General features: G+C 53.3%; 13 protein-coding genes across 13 annotated transcripts; 8 read left to right on the top strand and 5 right to left on the bottom strand.

Moving 5' to 3' along the window:
- Positions 1 to 196: 196 nt before the first annotated feature.
- BU25DRAFT_428185 (FAD/NAD(P)-binding domain-containing protein) lies at positions 197 to 2,227 on the top strand (the record flags this gene model as incomplete). The annotated part of the gene is made up of 2 exons (XM_033708489.1): positions 197 to 405; positions 559 to 2,227. The coding sequence occupies 2 exons, from the start codon at positions 197 to 199 to the stop codon at positions 2,225 to 2,227; spliced, it is 1,878 nt and encodes a 625-aa protein (XP_033566488.1).
- A 589-nt stretch (positions 2,228 to 2,816) lies between these two features.
- BU25DRAFT_331573 (uncharacterized protein) lies at positions 2,817 to 3,842 on the top strand (the record flags this gene model as incomplete). The annotated part of the gene is made up of 4 exons (XM_033702406.1): positions 2,817 to 2,879; positions 2,996 to 3,124; positions 3,203 to 3,721; positions 3,771 to 3,842. The coding sequence occupies 4 exons, from the start codon at positions 2,817 to 2,819 to the stop codon at positions 3,840 to 3,842; spliced, it is 783 nt and encodes a 260-aa protein (XP_033566487.1).
- Positions 3,843 to 4,445: 603 nt separating this feature from the next.
- Positions 4,446 to 5,181, top strand: BU25DRAFT_418006 (uncharacterized protein; the record flags this gene model as incomplete). Its single annotated transcript, XM_033707846.1, has 2 exons — positions 4,446 to 4,861; positions 4,992 to 5,181. 2 exons carry the CDS (start codon positions 4,446 to 4,448, stop codon positions 5,179 to 5,181), a joined length of 606 nt encoding a protein of 201 aa, XP_033566486.1.
- An 862-nt stretch (positions 5,182 to 6,043) lies between these two features.
- On the top strand, positions 6,044 to 7,407 carry BU25DRAFT_454645 (phosphoglycerate kinase; the record flags this gene model as incomplete). Its single annotated transcript, XM_033709882.1, has 3 exons — positions 6,044 to 6,109; positions 6,168 to 6,588; positions 6,641 to 7,407. The coding sequence occupies 3 exons, from the start codon at positions 6,044 to 6,046 to the stop codon at positions 7,405 to 7,407; spliced, it is 1,254 nt and encodes a 417-aa protein (XP_033566485.1).
- A 44-nt stretch (positions 7,408 to 7,451) lies between these two features.
- BU25DRAFT_406836 (uncharacterized protein) lies at positions 7,452 to 8,140 on the bottom strand. The gene is made up of 3 exons (XM_033705381.1): positions 7,919 to 8,140; positions 7,759 to 7,861; positions 7,452 to 7,702 (listed from the first exon to the last, which is right to left on the bottom strand). The coding sequence occupies exons 1-3, from the start codon at positions 8,055 to 8,057 to the stop codon at positions 7,675 to 7,677; spliced, it is 270 nt and encodes an 89-aa protein (XP_033566484.1). The 5' UTR covers positions 8,058 to 8,140; the 3' UTR covers positions 7,452 to 7,674.
- A 510-nt stretch (positions 8,141 to 8,650) lies between these two features.
- BU25DRAFT_406834 (uncharacterized protein) lies at positions 8,651 to 11,295 on the top strand. Its single transcript, XM_033705380.1, has 6 exons — positions 8,651 to 8,670; positions 8,718 to 8,735; positions 8,789 to 8,865; positions 8,924 to 8,990; positions 9,044 to 10,994; positions 11,045 to 11,295. The coding sequence occupies exons 3-6, from the start codon at positions 8,803 to 8,805 to the stop codon at positions 11,103 to 11,105; spliced, it is 2,142 nt and encodes a 713-aa protein (XP_033566483.1). The 5' UTR covers positions 8,651 to 8,670; positions 8,718 to 8,735; positions 8,789 to 8,802; the 3' UTR covers positions 11,106 to 11,295.
- A 971-nt stretch (positions 11,296 to 12,266) lies between these two features.
- On the bottom strand, positions 12,267 to 13,929 carry BU25DRAFT_418002 (MFS sugar transporter-like protein; the record flags this gene model as incomplete). The annotated part of the gene is made up of 4 exons (XM_033707845.1): positions 12,267 to 12,649; positions 12,703 to 13,461; positions 13,511 to 13,851; positions 13,901 to 13,929. The coding sequence occupies 4 exons, from the start codon at positions 13,927 to 13,929 to the stop codon at positions 12,267 to 12,269; spliced, it is 1,512 nt and encodes a 503-aa protein (XP_033566482.1).
- A 1,312-nt stretch (positions 13,930 to 15,241) lies between these two features.
- BU25DRAFT_406832 (translation machinery associated TMA7) lies at positions 15,242 to 15,844 on the top strand. Its single transcript, XM_033705379.1, has 3 exons — positions 15,242 to 15,277; positions 15,357 to 15,452; positions 15,587 to 15,844. The coding sequence occupies exons 1-3, from the start codon at positions 15,259 to 15,261 to the stop codon at positions 15,679 to 15,681; spliced, it is 210 nt and encodes a 69-aa protein (XP_033566481.1). The 5' UTR covers positions 15,242 to 15,258; the 3' UTR covers positions 15,682 to 15,844.
- A 52-nt stretch (positions 15,845 to 15,896) lies between these two features.
- Positions 15,897 to 17,012, bottom strand: BU25DRAFT_331372 (uncharacterized protein; the record flags this gene model as incomplete). The annotated part of the gene is made up of 2 exons (XM_033702393.1): positions 15,897 to 16,445; positions 16,515 to 17,012. The coding sequence occupies 2 exons, from the start codon at positions 17,010 to 17,012 to the stop codon at positions 15,897 to 15,899; spliced, it is 1,047 nt and encodes a 348-aa protein (XP_033566480.1).
- A 587-nt stretch (positions 17,013 to 17,599) lies between these two features.
- On the bottom strand, positions 17,600 to 20,990 carry BU25DRAFT_428180 (DBR1-domain-containing protein; the record flags this gene model as incomplete). The annotated part of the gene is made up of 3 exons (XM_033708488.1): positions 17,600 to 17,862; positions 19,330 to 20,785; positions 20,832 to 20,990. The coding sequence occupies 3 exons, from the start codon at positions 20,988 to 20,990 to the stop codon at positions 17,600 to 17,602; spliced, it is 1,878 nt and encodes a 625-aa protein (XP_033566479.1).
- Positions 20,937 to 22,137, top strand: BU25DRAFT_406828 (uncharacterized protein). The gene has a single exon (XM_033705378.1). It carries the CDS (start codon positions 21,229 to 21,231, stop codon positions 21,805 to 21,807), a length of 579 nt encoding a protein of 192 aa, XP_033566478.1. The 5' UTR covers positions 20,937 to 21,228; the 3' UTR covers positions 21,808 to 22,137.
- Positions 22,006 to 23,612, top strand: BU25DRAFT_406827 (zf-ZPR1-domain-containing protein). Its single transcript, XM_033705377.1, has 2 exons — positions 22,006 to 22,136; positions 22,186 to 23,612. The coding sequence occupies exons 1-2, from the start codon at positions 22,038 to 22,040 to the stop codon at positions 23,518 to 23,520; spliced, it is 1,434 nt and encodes a 477-aa protein (XP_033566477.1). The 5' UTR covers positions 22,006 to 22,037; the 3' UTR covers positions 23,521 to 23,612.
- Positions 23,613 to 23,767: 155 nt separating this feature from the next.
- Positions 23,768 to 24,407, bottom strand: BU25DRAFT_454637 (peptidyl-prolyl cis-trans isomeras-like protein-like 3; the record flags this gene model as incomplete). The annotated part of the gene is made up of 2 exons (XM_033709881.1): positions 23,768 to 24,250; positions 24,396 to 24,407. The coding sequence occupies 2 exons, from the start codon at positions 24,405 to 24,407 to the stop codon at positions 23,768 to 23,770; spliced, it is 495 nt and encodes a 164-aa protein (XP_033566476.1).
- Between the last annotated feature and the right edge of the window lie 165 nt (positions 24,408 to 24,572).

Raw genomic sequence — 24,572 nt, 5'->3', positions numbered from 1 at the left:
CCGCGATCCAGACAGCCGCAGATTTAAGCAAGCTGGTGCTACACAAGCTTTGATCCTTGCAGCTGCTTCATATTTACAGGAACAGTAAGGCGTCCTGCTCACAACATATTACCCGCCTACACTCTCACCTCCAGGGCCAAACCTTTCGATCCATTCCCTACCACCGAGGGTCGGTAAAGTTCGACGAAATCCCAACATGATTTCAGAGACCATCCGCCGTGTGAACGGATACGAGCACGATGCATACACATACTACCCGGTCATCATCATCGGTGCTGGGGCTTCCGGCATTGCTATGGCTTGCCAGCTAAAGCAGCAGCTTGGGTTCGATCAATTCCGCATATTCGAGAGGCAGGCTGGTATTGGAGGAACGTGGTGGATCAACAGATATCCTGGTGTTGCTTGGTAGGTGCCTGGCCCACACGTTCATAAGCAACGACGACCATAGCAAGCGTACGCACAGCTAGAGGCGTTGCTGCTGAGTTCCCATACGCATCAGAATACCACCGATTGGCTATTGCCCGGCCACAGAAAGCAAACATGGCTAATATCCAGCAGTGACGTACCAGCAGTCTTCTACTCGTTCTCATTTGCGCAAAACCCCGAATGGAGCTCGCTTCACCCTCCTGGCCGCGAGATCGTCAAGTACTACCACGAAGTATGCCAGAAGTATCGAATCACGGACAAGATCGAATGCAACACAGACGTCGAGGGTTGCAGATGGCTGGAGGACGAGCAGCTGTGGGAAGTCACAATACGTCGAATGGTAGCAGGCATGGGAGATCTCTCGTCTAAGGACCGCGCGAAGGTCGTAGAAGAGAAGGGCGAACACGCCGTGTACTCCGAGACTGAGACCGTCAAGGCGAAGGTCGTCGTCAGCTGTGTAGGTGGCATTGTCGAGCCCAGGGGCTGGCCTGATGAGATTCCTGGTCTCGACAAGTTCAAGGGGAAGGTCTTCCATTCTGCTCGATGGGACGAAACTGTTGACCTCCAGAACAAGAACGTGGTCGTCGTTGGCACAGGGTGTAGCTCTGCACAGATTGTTCCGAGGTTGCCAAACGAACCATATAATGCGAAGTCGGTCACTCAGCTTATGCGGTCACCACCCTGGGTGGTGCCTGCAGTGAGCATTCCCGGAGGCGACAAGTGGTGGGAGGAGAACAGCCCGAAGATCTTGAAGTCCATCCCCGGGCTCAAGGAGTTTCTGCGATTCTTGATCTTCATTGGCGCTGAAGGAGAATTCTTGAAGCTCTTTCCGAACACTCCATACGCAGAGAAGCACCGCAAGCTTTACGAAGAGAGGACCCTGGAGTGGGTGAAGAAGACCGTACCTGAGAAGTACCTTGAGATTCTGACTCCAGATTATGGAGTCGGTTGCAAGAGGAGGATCTTCGACAAGCGTTGGCTCAAGAGCCTGAATGATGCCAAGATTGAGCTTACGACTATGCCCTTGACGCGCTTGACGGAGGATAGCGTCATACTTGGTCCAGGCGCCACATACCCCAAGAATGCGAAAGAGGAAGACTACCCTGAGCGAGAGGTACCTGCCGATGTCATCGTCCTTGCTAACGGCTTCGATGTTACTCGATGGCTCCACCCTCTGCGAGTCGTAGGCAAGGGAGGCAAGGATCTGGTCGGGCTCATGGAAGAGCGAGGCGGAGCTCAAGCATACCAAGGCACAGCCATGGACGGTTTCCCCAACCTGTTTCTGATCTTTGGTCCTAACACAGCAACCGGTCACTCATCAGTCGTCATGGCCAGTGAGAACATGGTCAACTACAGTCTCAACTTCATCAAACTCGTCCTCAACGGAGAAGCGAGGACTGTGGACGTCAAGAAGGAAGCCGAGATCGCATACACGAACGAGATGCAGGAAGCTCTCAAGGACACTGTTTGGCGAAGCGGCTGTGTGTCCTGGTACTATACAAAGGACGGGTGGAACTCTACTGTCTACCCGTACACCCAGATCGACTTTTGGCGACGATGTGCGTTTCCCAAGTACAACGACTGGAACATCGCATACACAAGTAAGGGTATCTCGAAGATAAGACGAACAAGAGCACTGCGGCTACTCAGCGTTACTCTGGCTATCATTGGCGTGTACCGCTGGCGCAGGAGTGGATTGGGTGTCAAGGATATCAGAGCTATACTGCAGAAAGTTTTCCAGGACGTGTTGACGACGGCTGTACAGGCTTGGACCTTGTTGAAGGACCAGGCTCATCTTTGAGGTAGTGAGAGAGTTTGCTATGAATTTCGAAGTACCATAGTGCTGTACTTCCCCAATGGAGGTTTCTTATAGCTGTCGAACAAGGTGAAGTTCAAGTTACCTTTAACAGCGCTCTAGCACCAAACAACATCTCAATAAGACCTCAAACCAATCAATCAATCAAACCAGACAACACCGACAGTATTCCTCGGAGCAAAGACGTGTTTTCAAAAGCAGACACATCTTGCGTGATGCCGAAACTACCAGATCGGCCTGCTCGGACATGATTTGTCGGAGATTGGCGCGGACCGCCTAGCTCGCACCTCCGCATAGGAGGCGAAGGCCTTCATTCACCAGCTTTCCCCCACTCGCCGCCTAACCGCAGCACGCATCTGCAGGACCCTGACTTCGACACCAGACCGTGCATACCGAGACATCGCACCCAGCACAGCACAACGACATCCTCCCGCGCCCATTGCACGCAGCGCCAACACCCACGATTGACACAAGGTAGTGGATTACAGGACCCACCCGGAAGCGATAGCCGTGCGTCTCAAGGACGTCATTTGAAAAGGGAATTGCCTAGCATTTGCTACTCAGCACGACCACAATGCCTGAAGCCACACGCAGACTGCTCTACCAACTCAACAGCCGCTGGATCTACGGCAAGATAGTGAGCGACCTCCTTTTCTCATCTCTTGCACCCGGTAGCTGTCGTCACGCGCACGAGTCTGCGCATTCTTGCTCTCATCACTCGTCATCTCTAGCTGCTAACATGGTTTCTCACAGCCACTCCTGCACACGACCGTCTTCCTCCTCCAGATCATGGCTGTCTCGCTCATCGCCCGCAAGTACAATAGCTACTATGGCCAGCGACCAGTGCTCACCACCATGATCACCAACGCGGTATGTGTCCCCGTCGCACAGGGTCATCACCGCTCGCAGATGATATTCTGCATTGCACGCACAGTTGGACAACGACTGACGATTATCCAGGTGCTTGGTGGCATTGCAGACACAGTAGCCCAGACTCTGACCGCCGTCCGCGAGCGCGCAAACCGCAAAGGCGGCGCAGGCAAGGACGACTTCCTCGCAATCGAAATCCACGACCTCGACCGCCGCAACCCGTGGCCCGCACACGACATCATCCCCGACTCGAGGAAGCTGCCGCCTCCCTTCGACTTCGAGCGCACAATCCGCTTCATGTCCTACGGTTTCCTTATGTCGCCCATTCAGCACCGCTGGTTCGGTTTCCTCTCCAAGACATTCCCTATCACAAAGATCGGCAGCGCGTGGATACCGGCGCTCAAGCGTGTTGCATTTGATCAGTTTCTCTTTGCGCCAGCCGGTCTTGCGGCGTTCTTCACGTACATGACGATTGCAGAGGGTGGTGGAAAGCGCGCTGTGCAGCGCAAGTTCCAGGACGTCTACGTTCCAGCGCTGAAGGCCAACTTCTTGATCTGGCCGACTGTGCAGATCATCAACTTCAGGGTCATGCCCATCCAGTTCCAGATTGTACGTTTCCTGACTCTCTTCTCGCAAATCTTGCTAACATTGTCTCGAGCCCTTTGTTTCCACCGTCGGTATCGCCTGGACCGCATACCTCTCTCTGACCAATTCCGCCGAGGAGGCGTAAACGTTTCCTACATTGAACGACTTCCCTTGTATATGTATCCTTGGTTCGCATACCGTCGGGTCATGGCCATGGTCGCGACATCGTAGGATACCCCTTAACTTCTGTTCTGAGCGCTTCTGCATAGGATTGGCTGGGTTAAGACAGTTTGGCGTTTTGGCATCTTTGCGGCGTTTTGTCTGTATGCTCTTCAGAGAAGCTTACGCATATGTTCCTAGGTCCTTCGTTTTTACGTCGCAATCACATATCTCTAGACAAGTGACTGCACGTGCGGTGACGAGAATGTGCTTGGTTACCGCTCATAGAATCCAACCTGCAGATCGAGAGCCGCAAGCCAACAATCATACGACTTACTTCGGCGTAGCATACTTACTCCGGATACTCGGAATGCTTTGGTTCAGTACACCGCCATCTTCAAGGAACGGACACACGACAAGACCACTCGACCACTTCCACGGACAAGTTTGCCAATCGAAGCAGCAATCCAGCTATCACGCGAGCTTGCTCATTAGACCTCACAATGATGTGTATCGCCTCTTCGACGAGCATTTCCTACCTTGAACCGAAACCCACACATAATCAGGAGACGAGTTACTTCAACCCAGCATGACCCAAACCCTCCAAGAGATCCGCAACGACGTCCTCGGCCTCCCTCCCTCCCACATCGCCCGCACCCACAACCTCAAATCCATGATCATATGTACTCTCTCCCCCAAAAATCAATCACCACCACCTAACCACCTCACAGCTCAGCTCCAAGGCATGTGTTTCCACCACGCCGAACAATCCTCCTTCGACGTGCTACACTATACTCAAGATGCGCATTTTGTCACCGTGGCTGTAGCATGCAGAAAGGACGGTGCGATGTTTGAGCGCTTGGCAGAGTATAGTAGTAAGCGGAATGTGCTAGGTGCGCTGGAGAAGATGTGGATTGCTTGTTTGAAGGCGATGGGGGTTTGGATGGATGTTGTGGAGAGGCATCATGGGGAGGGGTGCAGAGGTTTTAGGGAATTGGTGAGATGGTATGTCGATTTGTTTGGTGTGGGGGAGGCGGTTCGTTTCCAATGGTTGTTCAGGAGAGCCGATCTGGACTCCTCGTCCGCGACAGGTCATCAACTGACAAGTTCCAGATGATCAGTGAAATCACTCCAGGGCAATCAGTTTGCTAGAATCGGTCTTTACAGTCAGCGAGGCTATCACTATCGACATTCAGATCGAGCACATGCAAAAGCAGATAGCCGAGCAGATAGGCGTGGGTATGAATCATCCACACGCGTCCGGCAGGTTCGACATCGTGCACTTCAAGAAAAAGTCCACATACGTTTCTCAGCTAAACCACTAACCTTCGTTGCTTGATTCTGATGGGTTTGTTGACAAACCTAAGATTGCTGGGAAGAGAAAGAAGTGAGATAGATATCGTTGATTATTTGCAAGCTTTGCTGCATTATGTGGACCCGACGAGGAGGGAATACAGGAATAAGATGTGGCGATGACTGAGCTGTAGGTAGAAGCCTGCGAGGCGCGATAGGTGCTCAGATGTTGATGTCTGATGTTTTCGACCTAGCATTTTCGTGGATAGCGTCTCTTCTCTTCGAATGCAAGGTTCTTTCCTCCACGATCACTCTTCCTCTTCACTCATGTATGAGTTGGGGGAGCAGGGCTATTCGGCCTCCAGCCATGCTGTTGTTGTTATGCAAACGCGATGTGATTGTCTCGACATAGGTATTCGCTATTGACCTTGATCAAAGGTCAGTGTCACCACACGGTGGAGGCACTGCTCGTAGTTCAGGGTTCAGCAACGCAGATCATGCAGAACCTCACCTCGGCCCACCTGGCCTAGACTTATCGTTCACAGCTGATGAGCAGAAAAAGAACATTCTCTCGGCCGCGGGAGTGATGTTTTGGCCAAGCTACTCGCCGGTTTCGTAGCAATCTCAGAGAGCCCCTCACTAGTGGGGTGATGGCACGCCAAAACGTCACTAAAGCTTTCGGAGGGGTCGTGCATTCGCGGCGCTCAACAACAAATACTCAGCCTGAGCCCGCGCATTGAGATCTTTACACTCTACCTGCCAAAAAGTACGTGAACTGTCATTTCTCGATACCTACAAGTTGTTGTTGTGTACTTTTGCTTGTTCAATCGAAATCTGTAAGCTATAGAACAGCTCCGCTGACCCCGCTGCCACTATAGTACTCACAACACAACCATGTCTCTCTCCAACAAGCTCTCTATTGCCGATGTCGACCTCAAGGGCAAGCGCGTCTTGATTCGCGTAAGTGAAAATCAACGACACTCAATGCGTGATCAATCATTAACGAACAGCTCTACAGGTCGACTTCAACGTCCCCCTCGACTCCGATAAGAAGATCACCAACAACCAGCGCATCGTCGGTGCTCTCCCCACCATCAAGCATGCCGTCGACAACGGAGCCAAGGCCGTCATCCTCATGTCCCACCTCGGCCGCCCGGATGGCAAGCCGAACCCGAAGTACAGTCTCAAGCCGGTTGTTCCCGAGCTCGAGAAGCTGCTCAGCAAGAGCGTGACCTTCACAGACGACTGCGTTGGCAAGCAGGTCGAGGAGACCGTGAACAGCGCCAAGGACGGACAGGTCATTCTCCTTGAGAACCTGCGCTTCCACGCCGAGGAGGAGGGCAGCTACAAGGATGACGAGGGCAAGAAGCAGAAGGTCGACAAGGCCAAGGTTGAGGAGTTCCGCAAAGGCCTGACTGCCCTTGGTGATGTCTACATCAGTGAGTGCTGTTGCTCTTGAGACCCGGGCCTTCCTATACTAATCGTGCACAGACGACGCTTTCGGTACTGCCCACCGCGCTCACAGCTCCATGGTCGGTGTCGACCTCCCCCAGAAGGCTTCCGGCTTCCTCGTCAAGAAGGAGCTCGACTACTTCGCTCAGGCGCTTGAGGAGCCCAAGAGGCCCTTCCTCGCCATCCTCGGTGGTGCTAAGGTCTCCGACAAGATCCAGCTCATCGACAACCTGCTCGGCAAGGTCAACAGCCTGATCATCTGCGGTGGAATGTCCTTCACATTCAAGAAGACCCTCGAGGGCGTCAAGATTGGTGACTCTCTGTTCGACGAGGCCGGCAGCAAGACCGTCAAGGACCTTGTCGAGAAGGCCAAGAAGAACAACGTTAAGATTGTCCTCCCCGTTGACTACATCACCGCCGATAAGTTCTCCAAGGATGCCGAAGTAGGGTACGCTGAGGACAAGGACGGCATTCCAGATGGCTGGATGGGTCTTGACTGCGGAGAGAAGTCGATCAAACTCTACAAGGAGGCTATCGGTGAGGCCCAGACCATTCTCTGGAACGGTCCCGCTGGTGTCTTCGAGTTCGACAAGTTCGCTACCGGCACAAAGGCCACACTCGATGCCGCTGTCGAGGCCGCGCAGAGCGGCAAAATTGTTATTATCGGTGGAGGTGACACAGCCACAGTTGCCGCCAAGTACGGCGTAGAGGACAAGCTGTCCCACGTCTCCACTGGTGGTGGTGCGTCGCTCGAGCTGCTCGAGGGCAAGGACCTGCCTGGTGTGTCTGCTCTGTCAAGTAAGTAAGCCACTTGCTGCAGGGAGACCAAGCTCAGATTCGGAAGGTATATCTCCGAAGTTATGATTGATGTAGTTTAATTAATTCCCATCTCAAGACAGCTTGATGTCTGTTATTGACTTCCAAATCGTGCTCTATGATCGTGATGCTCGTAATGCTACAGATGCACTCTGCGCGATCGTGATGATCCTCGGTTCTTCCACAGCATCTTTCGCCTTCGCACGCTTGTTGCGAGGCCTATGAACTATCATCGTCTCGTCGTAAGGCTAGGTGCTTCATTTGCCCAGCTTCTTCAGCTCGTCCCTACCAGTTGTTAGACCTTGCCTCTCAGCTATCAACCCAGCCGCAACTCCACTCACCTCAGCTGGTTCGCGAATTCCTCAGTTGTGTCATCATCGTCCCAGCTCTCTTCCCACAGGTGCGTCTTGTCACCGTGGGTCTGTGTCTCCTCCTCGCCCCAGTCTAGGCTCTTCGTTAGCACACGCTCCCTTGACTCCTGTGGTTCCTGGTAATGCGTACCCTCGACAGGAAAGTCCTCGAACTCGTCATCTTCCTCCAGCTGAGGCGCGGGCTTTGCGGAGACGGCGGCCGGTTGCCCGTTCGGTGCGTCGCTGACGGCTTTTGTTGTGGGAGCTCCTCCTTGTGCGGCGCCGGACATCTTGGGTGTAAGTGGAGATGTAGTGTACGGTTTGGCGGTGGTTGCAGGCGGAGGTGGGTATGGCGGTTCGTTGTGGTTGTGAGATGGCGATGTTGTTTCACGAGCTATCGATGCGGCTCCAAAGACCGCCGCAACAAAGCAGTCACGTGCACGTGGGGTCACGCATCGTCCCTGCACTCTCTCCGCCGATCATACAAGCATTACTAGAGCTTGGCCTTGACGTGTGTATTTCGTCTCGTTACCTTTCGAACGCTGTTCGTAGTGCGCACTTGTGCTCGCATATTCGTTTTCGTTCGAACCTTGAGGCCGCCGCGGGATTCATGACGTCGTCAGCTTCGTCCGTCAGCTCCGCTTTCTCCATACGCGCATTACGGTTGGAGCTCGCTATCTCTAGTCCCGCTCCGCCTTGACCGGAGTTTTGAATATACTCGATTGCTCTTGCCTCCACTCCCCTTTCTTCTATTCCTCTCTCTTTCTCTTGTCGTGCCTCATCTCTATATAGTATCTTTGTTTGAAGACTCGGTAGTCAGCATGGTTCTAGGGTGGCTTGGTGGCAAGGGCAAGGCCCCCGCCCATACCAGAAGCTTAACAGCAATTGATGAGCTTGCTCAGAGTGTGTACAGTATAATTCATTGAACGAAAGACACTGACGTGAGACAGTTCAGGATGCCATGAGCGGTACGATTTCCGCAGTCTAAGATCCTGAACCCCAACTAATGGCACGCGAGCAGCTGTCACCCATATCATGGCCGATGACATCGATAGTGCTGAAGAGCATCTCCGAAAGGGTCACTCGCCATTCCACCAGGTGTGCACCACCCACGATAGGCCGCCAGGGGCCAGCATGGAAGCTCACAAATGTATAGCTGGGAGTCGGTGTCTGCATGTTCATGCGAGCAACCTTGGGATTCGAGCAAGATGTTATGCGTGAAGGTCTGGGTCTCAAATCTAGGATACTACGCAGGTCTAGTACTGATTTGACGTAGCCAACGACATGCTCTATACTGCCGAGACTGGCGCATACGAAAGCCAGCGAAGAGTCACCAAGGACGCAAACTCGTTTCGCTCGAACATCTACCCTCCAGGAACCGAATATGCCGTATGTCAGGCGGAGGCACAGTTGATGAGCGCTGTTGTCGGGGTGCTGAACGAAAGCTTGACCGAAGCTCTCAAGAGTTTCTATAAGCTACGAAAGGCGTACATTACGTTGGAAAGTGTGATGGAGGCGGAAAGAACATTCCTACGTACAAAGAGTTCAAGCAGTCTGAACTCAGCAACGACCTCGCGCACGACTTCGAGACCGGCGTCCATTCGATCTACAGGCGGAAGCACGCTCAAGAAGACACTTTCCAAGACACCCTCGCTCCGCAAGTCCACGAACCCCTCGACCACAAGCTTGGAGCAGACCGGAGCAAAGCCCACAACAGTACAAACAAAGAACAACAATGGCGATAGCGATAACGAGTTCGACTTCGTTGATGCTGAGCAAGAGCGAGGTGCTCAGACGCCGTTGGAATACACAGGTCATCTCAACCTACCCGTTCAAGGGGGGTCGGTCGCATTGAACAATGCGCAAAAAGAGGTGGACGTCAATGCAAGCTCCGCACCAGGTCTGCCTGCCGGGAACTCGCAAGATACTTCTGTCCCAGACCCGATCGCCGAATTCGAGAACCTCGTGTTGAAGGACGACAATGGAGTGGCCAGTGTATCAGAATTCACCGAGCATCCCATTGATGAATTCATCATCTCTGGAGCTAGCTTCTGCTTTGGCATTCTGCTGGTGATCGTGTCAATGGTTCCGCCGGCCTTCGCATCCGTGCTCAAAGTTATCGGCTTCAAGGGAGACAAGGATCGTGGTCTTCGGATGCTTTGGCAGGCAACCAAGTTCAACAATATACACGGTGCCATGGCTGGCGTTGTGCTGATGGGCTTCTTCAATGGTTTCGTCGGCTTCTGCGACATCATCCCGCAGACCGGCGAGGGTGCATACCCAGAGAGAAGATGCAAAGCACTTATGGCGGAGATGAGAAGGAGGTACCCGAAGAGTCATCTGTGGCTACTTGAGGAGGCTCGCATGATATCTAGGGAGAAAGAGCTGGAACGCTCTGTTCAATTCTTGGAAGACATCGGCAAGTCGCCTTTCAAGCAGCTTGAGGCCTTGAGCTGGTTCGAACGCTCCCTGGATCTTATGTACATGCACGACTATGTAAAGACCAGTACCGCCTTCCAGACTTGCATCACGCTCAACAACTGGAGTCACGGACTGTACTACTACATTTGCGGAGCTTCCTACGTTGAGCTATACCGACGAGCCAAGGTTACGGACCCGAAAGCTGCACAGGCCTACGCAGACCAGGCAAACGAGTATTTCAAGCAGGTCATTCCCAACATTGGCAAGAAGAAGTTCATGGGTCGTCAGTTACCATTCGACACATTTGTCAACCGCAAGATCTCGAGGTGGGAGGCACGTGCGAAGGAATGGAACTGTCCCTTCATCGACGCTATTGGTGTTTCGCCCATCGAGGAGATGATCTACTTTTGGAACGGCTACAAGCGCATGCGTCCTGAGCATTTGCAGCACTCGCTCGAGAATCTCGCATGGAGCGAATCGTCCGCGAATCCTCACTGGGCAAAGGAAGACTTGAACGAGAAAGCCATCCTTTCCACGCTCCGCGCCGTAACATTACGCACTTTGGGCCAAACGGCCGAAGCTAAGGAGATCTTGCAGAAGGAGGTCATCGTCCATGATGCCACGGCATTTGCAGGCGCTTTGAAGGATGATTGGATGCCCCCAGTTGCGCGATACGAGATGGCGGCGTGCATGTGGCAAGAAGCCGATGCCGATGGTAACCCACAGGCACACCAGGACCAGCTGAACCAATGTAAGACGTGGCTCGAGGCTGCAGGTAGCTGGGGTGGATATGTCTTGGATGCAAGGTGAGTTGTATACTTTTCAGGTTATGCGCAAAGACTGACAGCAAACATAGAATCGGTATGAAGATTACGACAGGAAAGGGGACCCTGAGGAGATTTGGCGTTCTCATCTGAGCATGGTGCAACAACTATACAGCACTTTGGCGAATGCAAGAGTTGGATTTGGAACGTTCTATCTGATGATGAAGCTATGGAAGAATACAACATTGAAATAGGGAGTGAAACAAGATACGAAAGTATACCTTGAAGCCTACGACAGGCTATAACCCTGTACCAGAAATCTGAAATACAAGCACGACGAATACAACACCTTAAATCTAAAGGACACTATACCCACTTCCAAGCGAATTCACCTGCGACCCCCTGTCCACCAACACCGACCCATCACCTTTCTGCTCCCGGACATAAAACCCCTCCTCCGGTTCCTCCACGCTTTCATACCCCGAATCACTCCTAGCACCAAGCTCATCCGCATAAGCAGTGTCCATATTCTTTCTCCTTCCCACCACCTTTTCCCACTTATACTGATTCATCTCCCTCTTATTCTGGCGGGGAGGAAGATCATCCGGTACGACATCCACTTTCTTAATGGTGACTTTCCTGGGACCGAAACCAGGCGGTGCCGTTATACCCAAGCAGGAAGGATTGGGATTGCGAGTTATTTCTTCTTCGTCTCTCGCGATTTTCTTGTCAGGCCACATTGTGTCGTCTGTGACATAACCGCGATGATGGTGGATCTGGCCTGGTGTTGTGTCGCCGTTGGTGAATCTGTCGGGGAGGGGATGCGTTTCCTTGCTCCTGGGATCGCGATGGGGAGGGGTGTGTTGTTTGGCGCGCGCGCGTCGCGGTGCTGCCTTGAGAAGGGTGCCTATTTGAGTCTTGTAGGGCCTTTGGTGGAGACCATGTTGTAGTCTTGAAAGTTTATCTTGGTAGTAGCTTTTTGAATTCCGATGTTTGCCTTGGAGAGTAGATGTAAAGTGGAAGCCAAAGCTGTGTATAGCTGGTGTGCCGTGTAGAAGATTCCAGTGGGGTTGTGGATGGGTGAAGATGGAAGGCAGGGATGGCTTGGGGAGATTTTATACCCGGTGCATTAATTCAGTAAAGTTTGAAGAACGGTTCGCAAGTTCGTAGAACTATAGTTGTGAGGTGTGAATATTGTTGATTGGAGTTGGTCAACCTTGATTGAAGTCGGCCCAGGCCTACAGATGAATCCAATGACCCTGTCAACCATCTCAACAACTAACAACGAACCATGATCGTAAACATAAAAATCTTCTACACATTCCTACGCTCGGTAACAGCGTTCTTCTGCTCCGGGTCAACAGCAAATTCCTCGTGCTCAATGTGCTTCTTCTCCAGCTCAGCGCCGCCATCGATGTGGTTGGCTCCACCGAACATGGCGTCCATCTCCTCGAGACCGACCTTCTTGGTCTCGGGAACGAAGAACCATACAAAGGCAGCTAAAAGGATGTTGATAGCTGCGAACATGTAGAAAGCGTAGAAACCCTCGTTCTGGAGGAAGAGAGGGAAGAATTGTTGGACGATCGAGTTGGCGACGTTCTGAGTCTGCGAGCACATGCCGACAGCCTGAGCGCGGACGTTCATGGAGAAAATTTCGGCGGTGTAGATCCAGACGGTGGCACCCCACGAAGGCTTGTCTGTTAATGCATTAGTAAGGGCTCGAGGGTGATAGGAATGGGTGATGACCTACAGAAGAAGGCGAACAAGAACATAAGGAACACAATCGCGATACCGACAGGCTGCGACTTGGCGCCATCGTAAGTCGGGGTCTGAGTCTCAACTGAAGCAGCGATGACCATGCAAACACCCATGCCAATACCACCGACAATGAACAAGAACTTGCGACCAAAGCGGTCGACAGTCCAGGTAGCGTTGAGGGTGAATAGAATACCGAATGTAGCGTTGAGGGCATTGATGAGCGCAATGGTGTCGGCAGCCTTGAAGACCTTCTTGTAGATGATGGTGGAGTAAGAGTTGAGGGTTCCCTGTCCGGTGATCTGCTGGCCAGCGTTGATGATCATCGCAATGTACATGCGCTTGCGGACGGACTTGTCCTTCCAGAGAGCAGAGTAACCGCTGGAGATAGCCTCAGCCTCGAACTCGATAGCCTCGCGGATGATGAGGAGCTCGTCTTCGACTTCCTGCTCGGTGTCTCGCACAAGCATCAAAGAGGCCTTGGCGGACTCGTAGTTCTTGCTCTTCTGAATGTACCAACGGGGCGATTCAGGGATGAAGAAGATCTGAGAGAGGATGATGATAGGCATGAGAATCTGGAATATGACAACCATCTTCCAGTCCCACTCGCCGAGCTTCTGAGGGTGCTTGGAGCATGCGAAGTTGACCCAGTATGCGATGAAGGAACCGACCGAGTAGAACATCTGCCAGAAGGACATGATCATACCACGGATCTCAGGAGGTGCGAGTTCACCAATGTAGATAGGGCCAGCAGCTGAGAGTGCGTTAGTGGTTATTTTTCAGCGTCAAAATAAGAGACCTACTCAATGCGAGGCCTTGACCCAGACCGATGATGACACGACCAGCAATGAAGACACCGATACTTCCGCGGGGTGCAAATGTTTGCATGAAGGTGGCGATGATGACGAGAACGGATCCAGTGGCCATGCCGATGCGACGTCCAGCGTAATCAGCGAGAGGTCCACCGAGGAAGAAACCAGCTACGACAGCTCCGACGGTGTATGCAGTGTTGATGGCTCCGATGGTGTTGGCATCGGGGTGGTTGAAGTAGTTAATCCAGTTCTTCGAACCCTGAACGGCGTTGAAGACTGAGGCATCGTATCCGTAGAGCACCATGCAAGATGCTGCAACGAGGGAGATGTACCTGATGGATGTTAGTCTTGTTCATTATGAAGACAGTGTTCGTGATTTACCAGTTGTACGCTCTCTTAGCAGACACCATGATTGCGGTTGCTGCCCTGCTCTGTAGTGGTTCGAAGTGGTGACTCTTGTCAAGGCTACTGTCGACTAGAACTCCGCAAAGGCCACAGCGAGTGTTCGTAGTTGTCAGGGAGGGGACTATCCCTATACAATATATACAACACTGCACAGCACGGAGCGCGCACCCGTCCCATGTCAACCCCATGGAGTCGGTACGCCTTCACCATGTGCTAGGATCCATTAACTGACGCCTCCAGCATTATCACACGAATCAAAGTGCCAAAGCAGCCGCAAAAGCTTGCTCTAGAGCCAACTAGCCCCCAGGACCCCATACCGACTGAATCTGGGGCCCCGTCCTACCCTCATCTTATCAGTCGATACTCCACATAACGGATGGAGAGCCTGTGCTTTGTTCTTCCACGAATGAGAGCCAAGACTGGAGGCTGAATGAGCTTGACCTGCGCAGGTGTGACATCGAAGCGATGTCTAGCATGCCGGCTAGCCAAAACATGGTTAGAGAGAGCGGAGAAGTGCACCCGATGGAGCAGCATTTCCTCCCGTGGCTCCCACGCAAGCCTTGCCAGGGCACGAATGCGGCGGAAGAAAGCTTTTGGCGGATGTCTGGGCTCCTTGTTTCCAGCTCCTCGCATCAAAGGATATTCTGTCGTCGTCAGCATCAAACGTATTTTACCGCGTGTATCTTGCAGTACGCGACATCCTCAAGTCGTAGACAATTGAGTTTGAAAGTTGAATCTCGAATTCAATGTTGGTGCGCTGCAAAAGTGGAGCCTCCCGATAAACTGGGGCGTTGAGGCGTTGGTATCGTGAAGGGTAGCATCGTGCGCCATTCCCTCAACGTGATAGACAAACCGGGAACCGGCACTTGATGAGCATATGCTGATGCACCAAAACGATCATTGGGAAGACCGCGGAGCTTTGGAACCAAAAAACTGAATGCACATGCTCGACGACGTGCAGCAGATGTCAGGCATGGAGAAAGCGCCGAATCCCGAGATGAGCGGTGATGAAGAGGCTCACCTGCATGAACCGAAGATTGCACCTTCCAATGTTCCATGCAAGTTAACGTTGACAATCCTGAGCGAGACCACAGTGACATTCGACTTCAAACAACCATTTGCTGCAAACAGATGAAGTCCAAATACGAGCCTCGTGATTGCGCACTCGAGATGGTCACGTGAAGCTGTCAGCTCCGCCGAGTGGGCTTTTCCTGGTCTTCGAGACCCCTCCCGTAGAATCTCACCGCCCGCCACTAACTAGCCGCATCCACGCCTCCGAGCAAAATATCGCGAGTTCACAATTCCCTAAGCCTACGTGTTAGCAGATATTCAAAATGCCTTCAGGACAGGGAGGTGAGTGCCGCCAAGCAGCCGCGACTTGGCTTGCTCTTTGTAGCGCAACTCCAGAATGACATGTGCTGACCATAAGCAGCCGGTACAAACCCCATCCACAACAAGAAGCCCAAGAAGAAGCCCGCTCAAGACCTCGACGAGGAGGACCTTGCCTTCAAGGCCAAGCAGCAAGCCGGTGCGTAGCCCTCCTTCGCGCATGCCCCGCATCGACCCTCCTGTTGCCGCTCAGCCTTGTCTCACCACCTCGATCCATAACCCTCATAACATGATACATACTACGTTGAAGGAGGCATACTGACGATCACACAGACAAGAAGGCCCGCGAGGAAATGGCCGGCAAGGCCAAGGGCAAGGGCCCCATGAACACCGGGCAGCAGGGCATCAAGAAGTCCGGCAAGAAATAAGCAGCTCACCCACCGAGAGCGAGGGACAGAGCGACACAGAGATACCATGGGATTGGAGTCATGATTTGGAAGACGTTCTTCGAACAGACACAGAGCACATAGACAGTCACGAATGCACGGGAAATGACCATCAAACCATGAGCCTGCAAAACGGGCAATATGTGGGGCACTACTGAACAGTGTTAGGAATGATGAAAGCCTCGACAGTCATCGTACTACGCGAGCACAACATGCTGACTAGGCTGTGCAAGCGTCTTGATATTCGCGTTGTATGGCCCCAGCTGCGCGCTCGATCTCTTGAACAGCTGCTCCGCATTCCTGCAAGCCAATTTCTCCCACTCTTCATCAGTCAAGAACCCGCTTTCTTTTAGCTCCATCATCATGTCGCGCCCTCGCTCTTCCAGCGGATAGTTGCTGGCGTACAGTACGCGGTCCATGGGGATCTGCTCCAGTAGTGTGCGCATACTTGACAGGTCAAGGATGTCGGCTGTGGTCAGGTAAAAGTTGTGCTGCCAGACATCGAGGAAGCTGCGCTTGGGTTTGTCGGCGGCAGGTATGCTGTCAAGGACGATGTCGATGCGCGGGAGGAGCGAGGGTAGTGAGCTTGGATGAGCGATGACCAATCGCAGGTTCGGGTATCTGTCGAAGACGCCGTTAAGGTAAAGGCGCAGGATTAGCATTGGAGACGCGGCGTGTGCGTTGTGTAAGTGTGTGACTAGCGGAGCAACGACGGTGTTGGGCAGGTCCTGAGTGTACTCTGCGATCTGCACTGGTCAACATTCCGCTTGGTTCGACCATGATTGCTTTCCTCCAGCAGTTGGCCCGCAACAAACCTGATCATCAGTCGGACATCCTTCTCTCAGTACAATCGGTACGCCGAATCTCTGCGCTATGTTCCAAACCTCCTCAAAGCTCCTGTCTTCCAATCCACTCCCCACTGCAACAACACCGCCCACGAACTTCAGCTTGGTGACACACCTCTGCAACTCTCCCGCCGCTTCTCTCCCTTCACCCTTTCCACTGGGAAGCAATGCCAGCGCTACCATCTTGTCATTCTGCATCCGCGTCCCTGTGTCCAGCGCGTCGTTAAGCTTCATGCATATTTGCGGCGTAGCGGAAACGGGTATGTGTGAGAGAATCTGTGTAGTCTGGCCGAGGGCGCGCATATCGCGTGAACGTGGATGACCAAGGTTTCTGAGCTTTGAAAGGGTGGCTGGTGGTAGAAGTTGGAGCGCAGGCGAAGAAGGCGCCGCTTGGATGTTTAACGTTGGTGAGAGGAAAGATTCGAGACATGCGATTAGGGGAGGTGCTGTAGATGTTGGAGTGCTCATCTCGGTTCTGGTCTTAAAATATTGAAAAGGGAGGGCTAGGTGGATCGATGTTTAGGTGGGCAGCTGTGTAAACAGTCGAGGGCAGGGAAAGGAGGACAAGGGAAAATCATCTAGAATGGAGACGCACGTTCGTGGTCGCGTGGTCGTCACGTGGAAGCAGGGCAGGGAGAAAGTGCAGACCAAGCGAGATGATTGTGAGGGAAGGTACGTTGGTCATCACGACCGTTCTCTGAAAGTGACGTGTGTTGGATATTGCGTTGTACAGTATGTATGCCATAGAGTCGGCATCATCTTCGTTCTCTCCCATTACTCCAAGTCGCCGCTCAGTTCAGCACAGAAGAACATTCGCACGTATACATATGCCATTGCCAGTGCAGATAGATTTGGCACGGCGTTAGGAGTGTGGCGCACGCTCAGCAGTAGCGTCAATGGGCCCTAATAGGCCGTAGTAATAACAATAGGCGATTCTCTTCCAACGCTTGGTCGAGTAGTCGCAAATCCAAGTCGCTTGTTGGCATGTCGTGTCGTATCATATCATAAAAGTCGTAAGAGTTTGGCGCAGTTGATGCGCATCGCTGAGCACCTCTTCAGGTTGCCCGGCGCACCTTCTTGCTTCCAAGGGTGAATGCACGGCGTCTGATCGAGCCTAGGTGGCTCTCATGATGGGTGGGACGTGTCGGGCTCTGCGCGCTTTCGCTTCCAGATCGGCCGTTGCTGTTGGATGACTCTGATGATTGAGAAGAGGACCTCTTGCGACCTTCTTCGGCGAGGATGTCTTCCAGACTGACATTGAGGTGGGGGTGTGTGATTGGGACCTCTTCGAGGTTCTCGACGAATTTGGAGGCCATTGCTGGTAAGTTGTTGTTGATGTTCGGTAAAGGTTTGGTGATGGTAAAAATGACGAAGTCGTTTATTGCGATTTGGTTGACTCGAGGATTATAGTCGAGTAAACAAGTAAGGGACTTGATGTACTCGTACTATGTCACTGTAGGGGTGTCGAGCGATGCTTTCAGGGGCAAGGTGGTGCAGTGGTCTGGGCTCGTAGGTTCGCGTGGTATGAATATAGAGTAGTGGTACAAGACGGTGAGGCCTGCAACGATATGTAGTGACACTTGGGGTTCGAGCGAACGAATACTTGAGCGAACGGATATAGCTTTATTGGAAATAACGAAATAGAAGCCTTGAACGACCGGGGCGGCGCAGATTTTTAACTTTACCTTGCACGCGGCATGTCCAGACGACGAGCATGCGGACACAGTGTGTAAAGGCTTGAACAGGGTCTCTGGGCGCTGATCGCTCAGGTCTCGACGCCTAACGGGTTAAGCTAAGGGCAGGGATGACGACAGCGGGGCCCTTCAAGGGCCCAGACGGCCTGCATTTTGGCAGACCCTGGGACACGTTGGGTGCCCGAAATAGCTGCGAACATATCCATGGACGTCTGAGACTCTTTTGTTTTGTTGCCACCCTTCGCCTGCAAGGCGCTCTGCAGACGTCCATTCAGTCGGAGACCGAACCCAACGCAGTACCTCGTCGCGAAGGCTTGGAGATAGAAAGGATCATCCGGTTGTTGCAAAGCACACGCGCAAGCCTCTCGCCACAGTCTGGTGAGTCAATCTCAGAGCAGCGTGGCAGCATGCGCGAGATCAGCGCGATCAACACCTTCTCCGCAAAACAGCTATGCTCGTCTATCCTTACTTTATCAGATTGCAGACTCGCTATCTAAAGAGTTCCACAAACCTTCTCCGCACTCACACATACTTTTCAATTCGTTCTCTCTCACCGTTGGTGTTGTGCACGAGGACATTCCCGTGTTCGCAGCCAATGACGTAGGACAGGAGACCACCATTTCACAGCCTCCACACACCTTGGCTTCCAATACTTCTGTTTCGGTCTAACAGTTGCGGTCTGCCGGCTCCCACTACTAGCGACTACAGTGAACGCCAAATCTGCGACAACCGACCGAGGCCGGGAATGTAATTACGGTGTATTTCCATATCGTGCAGCATCGCGTCCGGCAGTGTGCCGAGAACGACATCATCGAGCAGGGTCTTCATCCTTCATGCAGACCCTGGACCCATGACGGTGACACCAAACTGCGCCATCCGTCATGTCAAGATGCAAGGGAACGATAAAACTTGAGGTGTGGAGTCGCTAACGGGCACTAGCCACGTACGCTGCGCAAGGCTTCAGTCGATTGAGATTTGGGCACAGATGTTGTCGCAACAGGATACGCAGCCGCTTGTGTAGGGTTTGAGTCGTTGTCAATATCGAAATCGTCACCAGCGCCCACGACCGCGTCCTCTTCCACCACCGTGACCTCGTCCGCGACCACCGCCGCGACCACCGCGACCTCTGTGACCGCCTCTACTTCCGCCTCTTCCGCCTCTACCAGATCGTTGCTCCTCTGGCCTAGGACCGGCCTGCATGCGCTGTGCTCGTTCCTCTTCTGACGCGTGGAAAGTATTCGGGATCTGCAGCAAATCACAGAAAGCTTGCGTGTGCGGGTTGTCGTATTCTTGCGGCTGTTCTTGAACGTGGATGCCTTGAGACGGATTATAGACAGGTGCGGTCTGTGCGAAGTCATGCGGTATGGTCATCTTCCCTGCTTTGACGATATTCTCTTCGACCCAAGCAACTTGCTCTTCGATGAGAGGCCTGTAGTAGGCGTCACCTTTGTCTGCAGGTACTTGCGCGTCTGGGTCACCGACTTGCAGATCGCCAGCGAAGACACGCGTGATAGCGAGCCATTCGGTGTCATACTCCAACTGCAGTGGCCTTTGAAGATTACTGGGTGAGTGAGGTGTGACTTCTAACAGTTGCAAGAAATGTCTCTTCGGTAAGCACTTGTCAAGTGCCAAGAACTTAGTCGTTTTGTTTGTGATGTCTGCAGGGAACGGCAATGTCTCTGCTTTCTCGAAGTTTGAGCGCGCGAAGGAGGCCGGTAGCAGATCTCTCATTTCATCAGGAACCACTGTTTGCCCATTGGTCTGCTCAGGTTCCTCAGGCTTGACTGGTGCTGCATCATCATCATCATCGCCCATGTCAAGATCGATTTCAGCGTCGTTCTTAGGCGCTTCTGTCGGTGTATGGTCCTCAATGTCTAGGTCGATCTCGCCGTCGTTCTTTACTATCGCAGAAGGCTCGCTCGCAACAGTCTCGGGTACTGCTGGCTCTGGTCCACCTTCATGCTGCCAAACGCCACTGAACTTGCAGTGCATGTGCGCACTGAACCAGTGTGGGGGTCGTAGCCGCTCCAGAACAGTTGTAGCTGCAACGCTCCCGAGCGTGCCATCCTTAGCTTCCTGCGCAAAGTCTGGCTTCCACTTGAACAGCTGTCGGTAGTCGCCTTTCCATTCCATACTGCGCGGCCAGTCATGACTCAAGCCAACATCGACTTGTGTCCTGATCTGCAGCAGCTTACGCACATCTAGTTCGCGAACGTGGTATATGCTTCTTACGTCGTCACTGTTATACGGCAATCGCTCGTAGTGCGGCTTTTTGTAGTTGTAGCCTTTCCATATGCCTGACAGACCAGCGATACGAAGAGATCCCAGCCTGACAACGTTCGCAGCGCCCATGTAGTAGATCTTGGGTGCAGCCCAGCCGCCGTAGTATAGCTCCCACGAGTAGTTGCTGGCTTCGTGGTTTCCTCCAATGAAGATAGTCAGGTATGGCGCGGCGCGAGTGCCTGCGTAGTATTCGTGGAAATCGTGCATAGCGTAGTATTTTGAAGGCATAGAGACGGCTTTGAGGTCGGATGCATTGCGAACGGCCTACATTGTCAGTTCGATACCAAGTATAAGTACCATAAGCGCGTACCTGGAAGTCTCCTCCAATGATGAGAAGGTCGACATCTGGCCAGCCTCTCAGCTCGCAAGATTTTGCAACCGAAGCATAGATCTCATTCAAGACTCCGTGCCCACAGCCCTCTACTGCTATGCGCAGGCCTTGCTGCTCGATCAGTGTCGGTGCAGCCATGCTGATACTGACTGATGCTTAAGATTAGCAATGTGTTAGCAAGCTGACTGCAGTGCTCTCAATCAATTGCGCATCATTGGCGCAGATAGCTGCGACTAAAGGTGGAGTAGTCGCGAGCAGTGAGGCAAAGCTCGAGGGACCACTAGCGCCGGAAGTCTTCACGAAGTCCGCACGCGAGACCTTGATGGTCCACTGACAGCTCTTCGCGTCCATCTCCCACCAACAAACAGACACAGTCATGGAATCGACAGACCTCGTGGAGCGAAGGTCGAACTTTCTTCGGGAAGCTGCGCACTTGCTGGCGATTTCGTCACCGACCACTTCAGCATTTCTTGGTTCGGCGCAGGACAGGCTCATCGAAGACGCAGAGATAGATCTGCAGCAGAAAGAAGTTGATGCACTTCGGAGACGGTTCTGCGGTGCCTGCGGCAACCTGCTGATAGCAGGATGGTCTTGCAGGGTTGTTCATCAGACTGAGACGAAGAGGGCGCGAAAGGAGAAGAAGACATGTAAAGACTCGACACCGCCGGCCAAACACATTGTATACACCTGCTTGAGATGTGAACGACAGACAATACAGTCGTTACAGGCGAGACCGTCGAAACCTGTCAGGAAAATGACAGCTCCAAAAGCCTCTCAGCCATTGCCAGAGCCCAAACAGCAGGCCCAAGAGGCCAGTAAAGTGGTCAAATCAGTCAATGCGAGCAGCAAAGAGAGGAGAAAAGCTCGAAAAGGTGGTCTTGCGGCGATGCTCGAGAAAAACAAGTCCCTAAACTCCAGTCAAGGCGGATTCGACTTGATGGACTTTGGTATGTAAGCAGCTCTCGTAGGGCTGCAGAATGACTAGGGTCCAGGAGAAGGTTCCAGGTACCCCGCCACTGTCCGCCATAATTTCTAACTTGGAGAATTTCGTCACACTACCGCTGCCCCGCGCCGACTGCTGCAACTTTTCTACGGCTTTACCAACACAACCACCTTTACTGCATACGAACAGAGATAACGCAAATGGCCGAACACAAGAGTCTCGCGAAGGACCTCTTCGAGGATATGGGGCGCAAGGTCGCCGACGCGAGCGCACAGCAAGAAGAGGACGACTCTCGGGTTGTTGACGAGATTGAGAGTCTGTGTATGAACTGCCACGAAAACGTACGTCCGCCAGTAATAGCAGGATGGATACGTAGCTGACAGTCCTCAGGGTACTACACGCCTCCTTTTGACAAGAATTCCCTTCTTCCGCGAGATCGTCATCATGTCCTTCGAGTGCCCGCACTGCCACTTCCGAAACTCTGAGATCCAGCCCGCTGGTGAAATCCAGCAGCGCGGTATCAAGTTCACAGTACGAGTCGACACCGTAGACGACCTCAGCAAGCAGGTCGTCAAGAGCGACACTGCGATATTCCGGGTTGAGGAGATTGACTTGGAAATTCCCCCTGGTCGTGGACAGCTCACGAACATTGAGGGCATCCTCTCTATGGTCGCGCAAGATTTGGACCAGAAGCAGGACGAGCGAAGAGAGAAGATGCCGGAGGTCGCGCCGCAGATCCAAAAGGTTATCGATACACTCAAGGAGATGGCGAGTGGTGAGAAGCTGCCTTTCAAGGTCACAATCGATGACCCGGCCGGCAACTCCTCGATCGAACCTCCCAACCAGCTCTCCGCTGGAAAGTACTCTCGTCACGAGTACGCACGAACTGCTGCGCAGAACGAAGCGCTTGGCCTGGGTGACAGCAGTGGGCAGAAGGAGGCGCCCCTCAACGTGGAGGCACCAGCCACCGAGATCCGTCCCGAGTACCACGCTACTCAGATGTACCCTGAGATGCCCTCTGCTCACCAGCCTATGGTGAACAACGTGGACGAAGACATTGTTGAAGACCAGGTTTACTCCTTCCCAGCAAGCTGCCCAGGATGCACTTTGTCGTGCACGACAAACATGAAGATGGTCAACATTCCCCACTTCAAGCAGGTTGTCCTCATGTCTACTGTTTGCGAGCACTGTGGATACCGAAGCAACGAAGTCAAGACCGGAGGCGAAGTACCGGAGAAGGGTCGCCGCATTACAGTCAACATCCAGAACAGGGAGGACATGTCGCGAGACATCCTCAAGGCTGAATCCTGCGCAATGTCCTGCCCCGAGCTCAACCTCAGTGTTGAGCCTGGTACATTGGGCGGCAGGTTTACCACAGTCGAGGGTCTTTTGACACAAGTCCGCGACGACCTCCGCTCTTCCATCTTCGACGTTGGTGATGGCGGTGACTCGATGGACTCTGCGTCGAAGAGCAAGTGGAACACCTTCTTCGACCAGTTGGGCTCTGCCATCGATGGCAACGAGAAGTTCACGGTCATCCTTGAGGACCCTCTTGCCAGCAGCTACGTCCAGAGCTTTACTGCGCCAGAGCCTGACCCGCAGATCAAGGTCGAGGACTACGACCGCACAGAGGAAGAGGAGGAGGAGCTAGGTCTGAAGGACATGAAGACGGAGGGTTACGAGGAGGAGCACGCTGCAGAGCAGGCGGCCACCAACGGCGCATGAGCTGTTGCATGAAAATTTCGTAGATTTTTGTTCTCTTGCATTTGGGACGGGGCATCCTTAGATACCAGGGCTTCGCCAGCCACAATGAAGCATTATGACCGTGATCTTCCTTCCATGTTTGAGTCTCTTCACCCAGTTGCTCATAGTCACCCTGGCGTCCCTCTGGTGGCTCGCAAGCTTTCTCTGGTCGCTTCTCGTGTGCGTCCATGCGTAGATGTTTGGGGTCAGGTCTTCACTTCCCATCTCTTCAGCCAGCCAGAGGATTCGCGTGGATCGTAACCTTCTCGATCACGATCTTCTCCTGCGGCCTTGACTTCTTGTCCACCGGCACCTTCTCAATCTCATCCAACACCTCCTGCCCTTCCAACACCTTCCCAAACACCGTGTTCTTCCCGTCCAGATGTGGCGCAGGCGCAAACGTGATGAAGAACTGGCTACCGTTCATATTCGGACCCTTGTTCGCCATGCTCAAGGTCCCTCGTGCGTTGTGCCTCAGCGCGGGCGAGAATTCATCTTCGAACAGAGCGCCGTCGTTGAAGATGGATGTACTGGACTTGGATTTTGGGTCGGACGCGGGGCTGCCGCCCTGCACCATGAAGTTTGGGATCAGACGGTGGAAGGGCGAGCCGTTGTAGAAGGAGGAGGCGCAGAGAGCGAGGAAGTTTTCGGCGGTCCTGGGGGTGGATTCGCAGAAGAGCTCGAGCTTGATGTCGCCCTTGGTGGTGTGCAGCTGCGGATAGTCTCAGCAGGGCCGGTATAAAAGAGACGCAGTGTGACGACGACGACGACGACGACGACGACGACGATGACGGCGACGGCGACGAAAGGGTCCAGATGCGCCTGTCAGACGGGGAAGGAGCGGACGGGGCACTCACAGTTACGGACATGGTGATGGGGCTGCTGGGAGAGCTGAGCGAGCCAAGCGTCGCTCAGCTTCAGACCCCACAGGTGCTTAGACGGGCGAGCTGCCAATGGATGGCGGACGTTCTCGGAGTGCTGCGCCGCTTACCTGCACGCTCCGTGTGCCATTGTCGACGACGCGCGAGCACCGT

Source organism: Macroventuria anomochaeta (genome assembly GCF_010093625.1).
Source record: "Macroventuria anomochaeta strain CBS 525.71 unplaced genomic scaffold BU25scaffold_3, whole genome shotgun sequence".
Taxonomy (NCBI): domain Eukaryota; kingdom Fungi; phylum Ascomycota; class Dothideomycetes; order Pleosporales; family Didymellaceae; genus Macroventuria; species Macroventuria anomochaeta.
The sequence above is the reverse complement of the archived record's forward strand: the minus strand, read 5'-3'. Positions and strand labels throughout refer to the sequence as shown.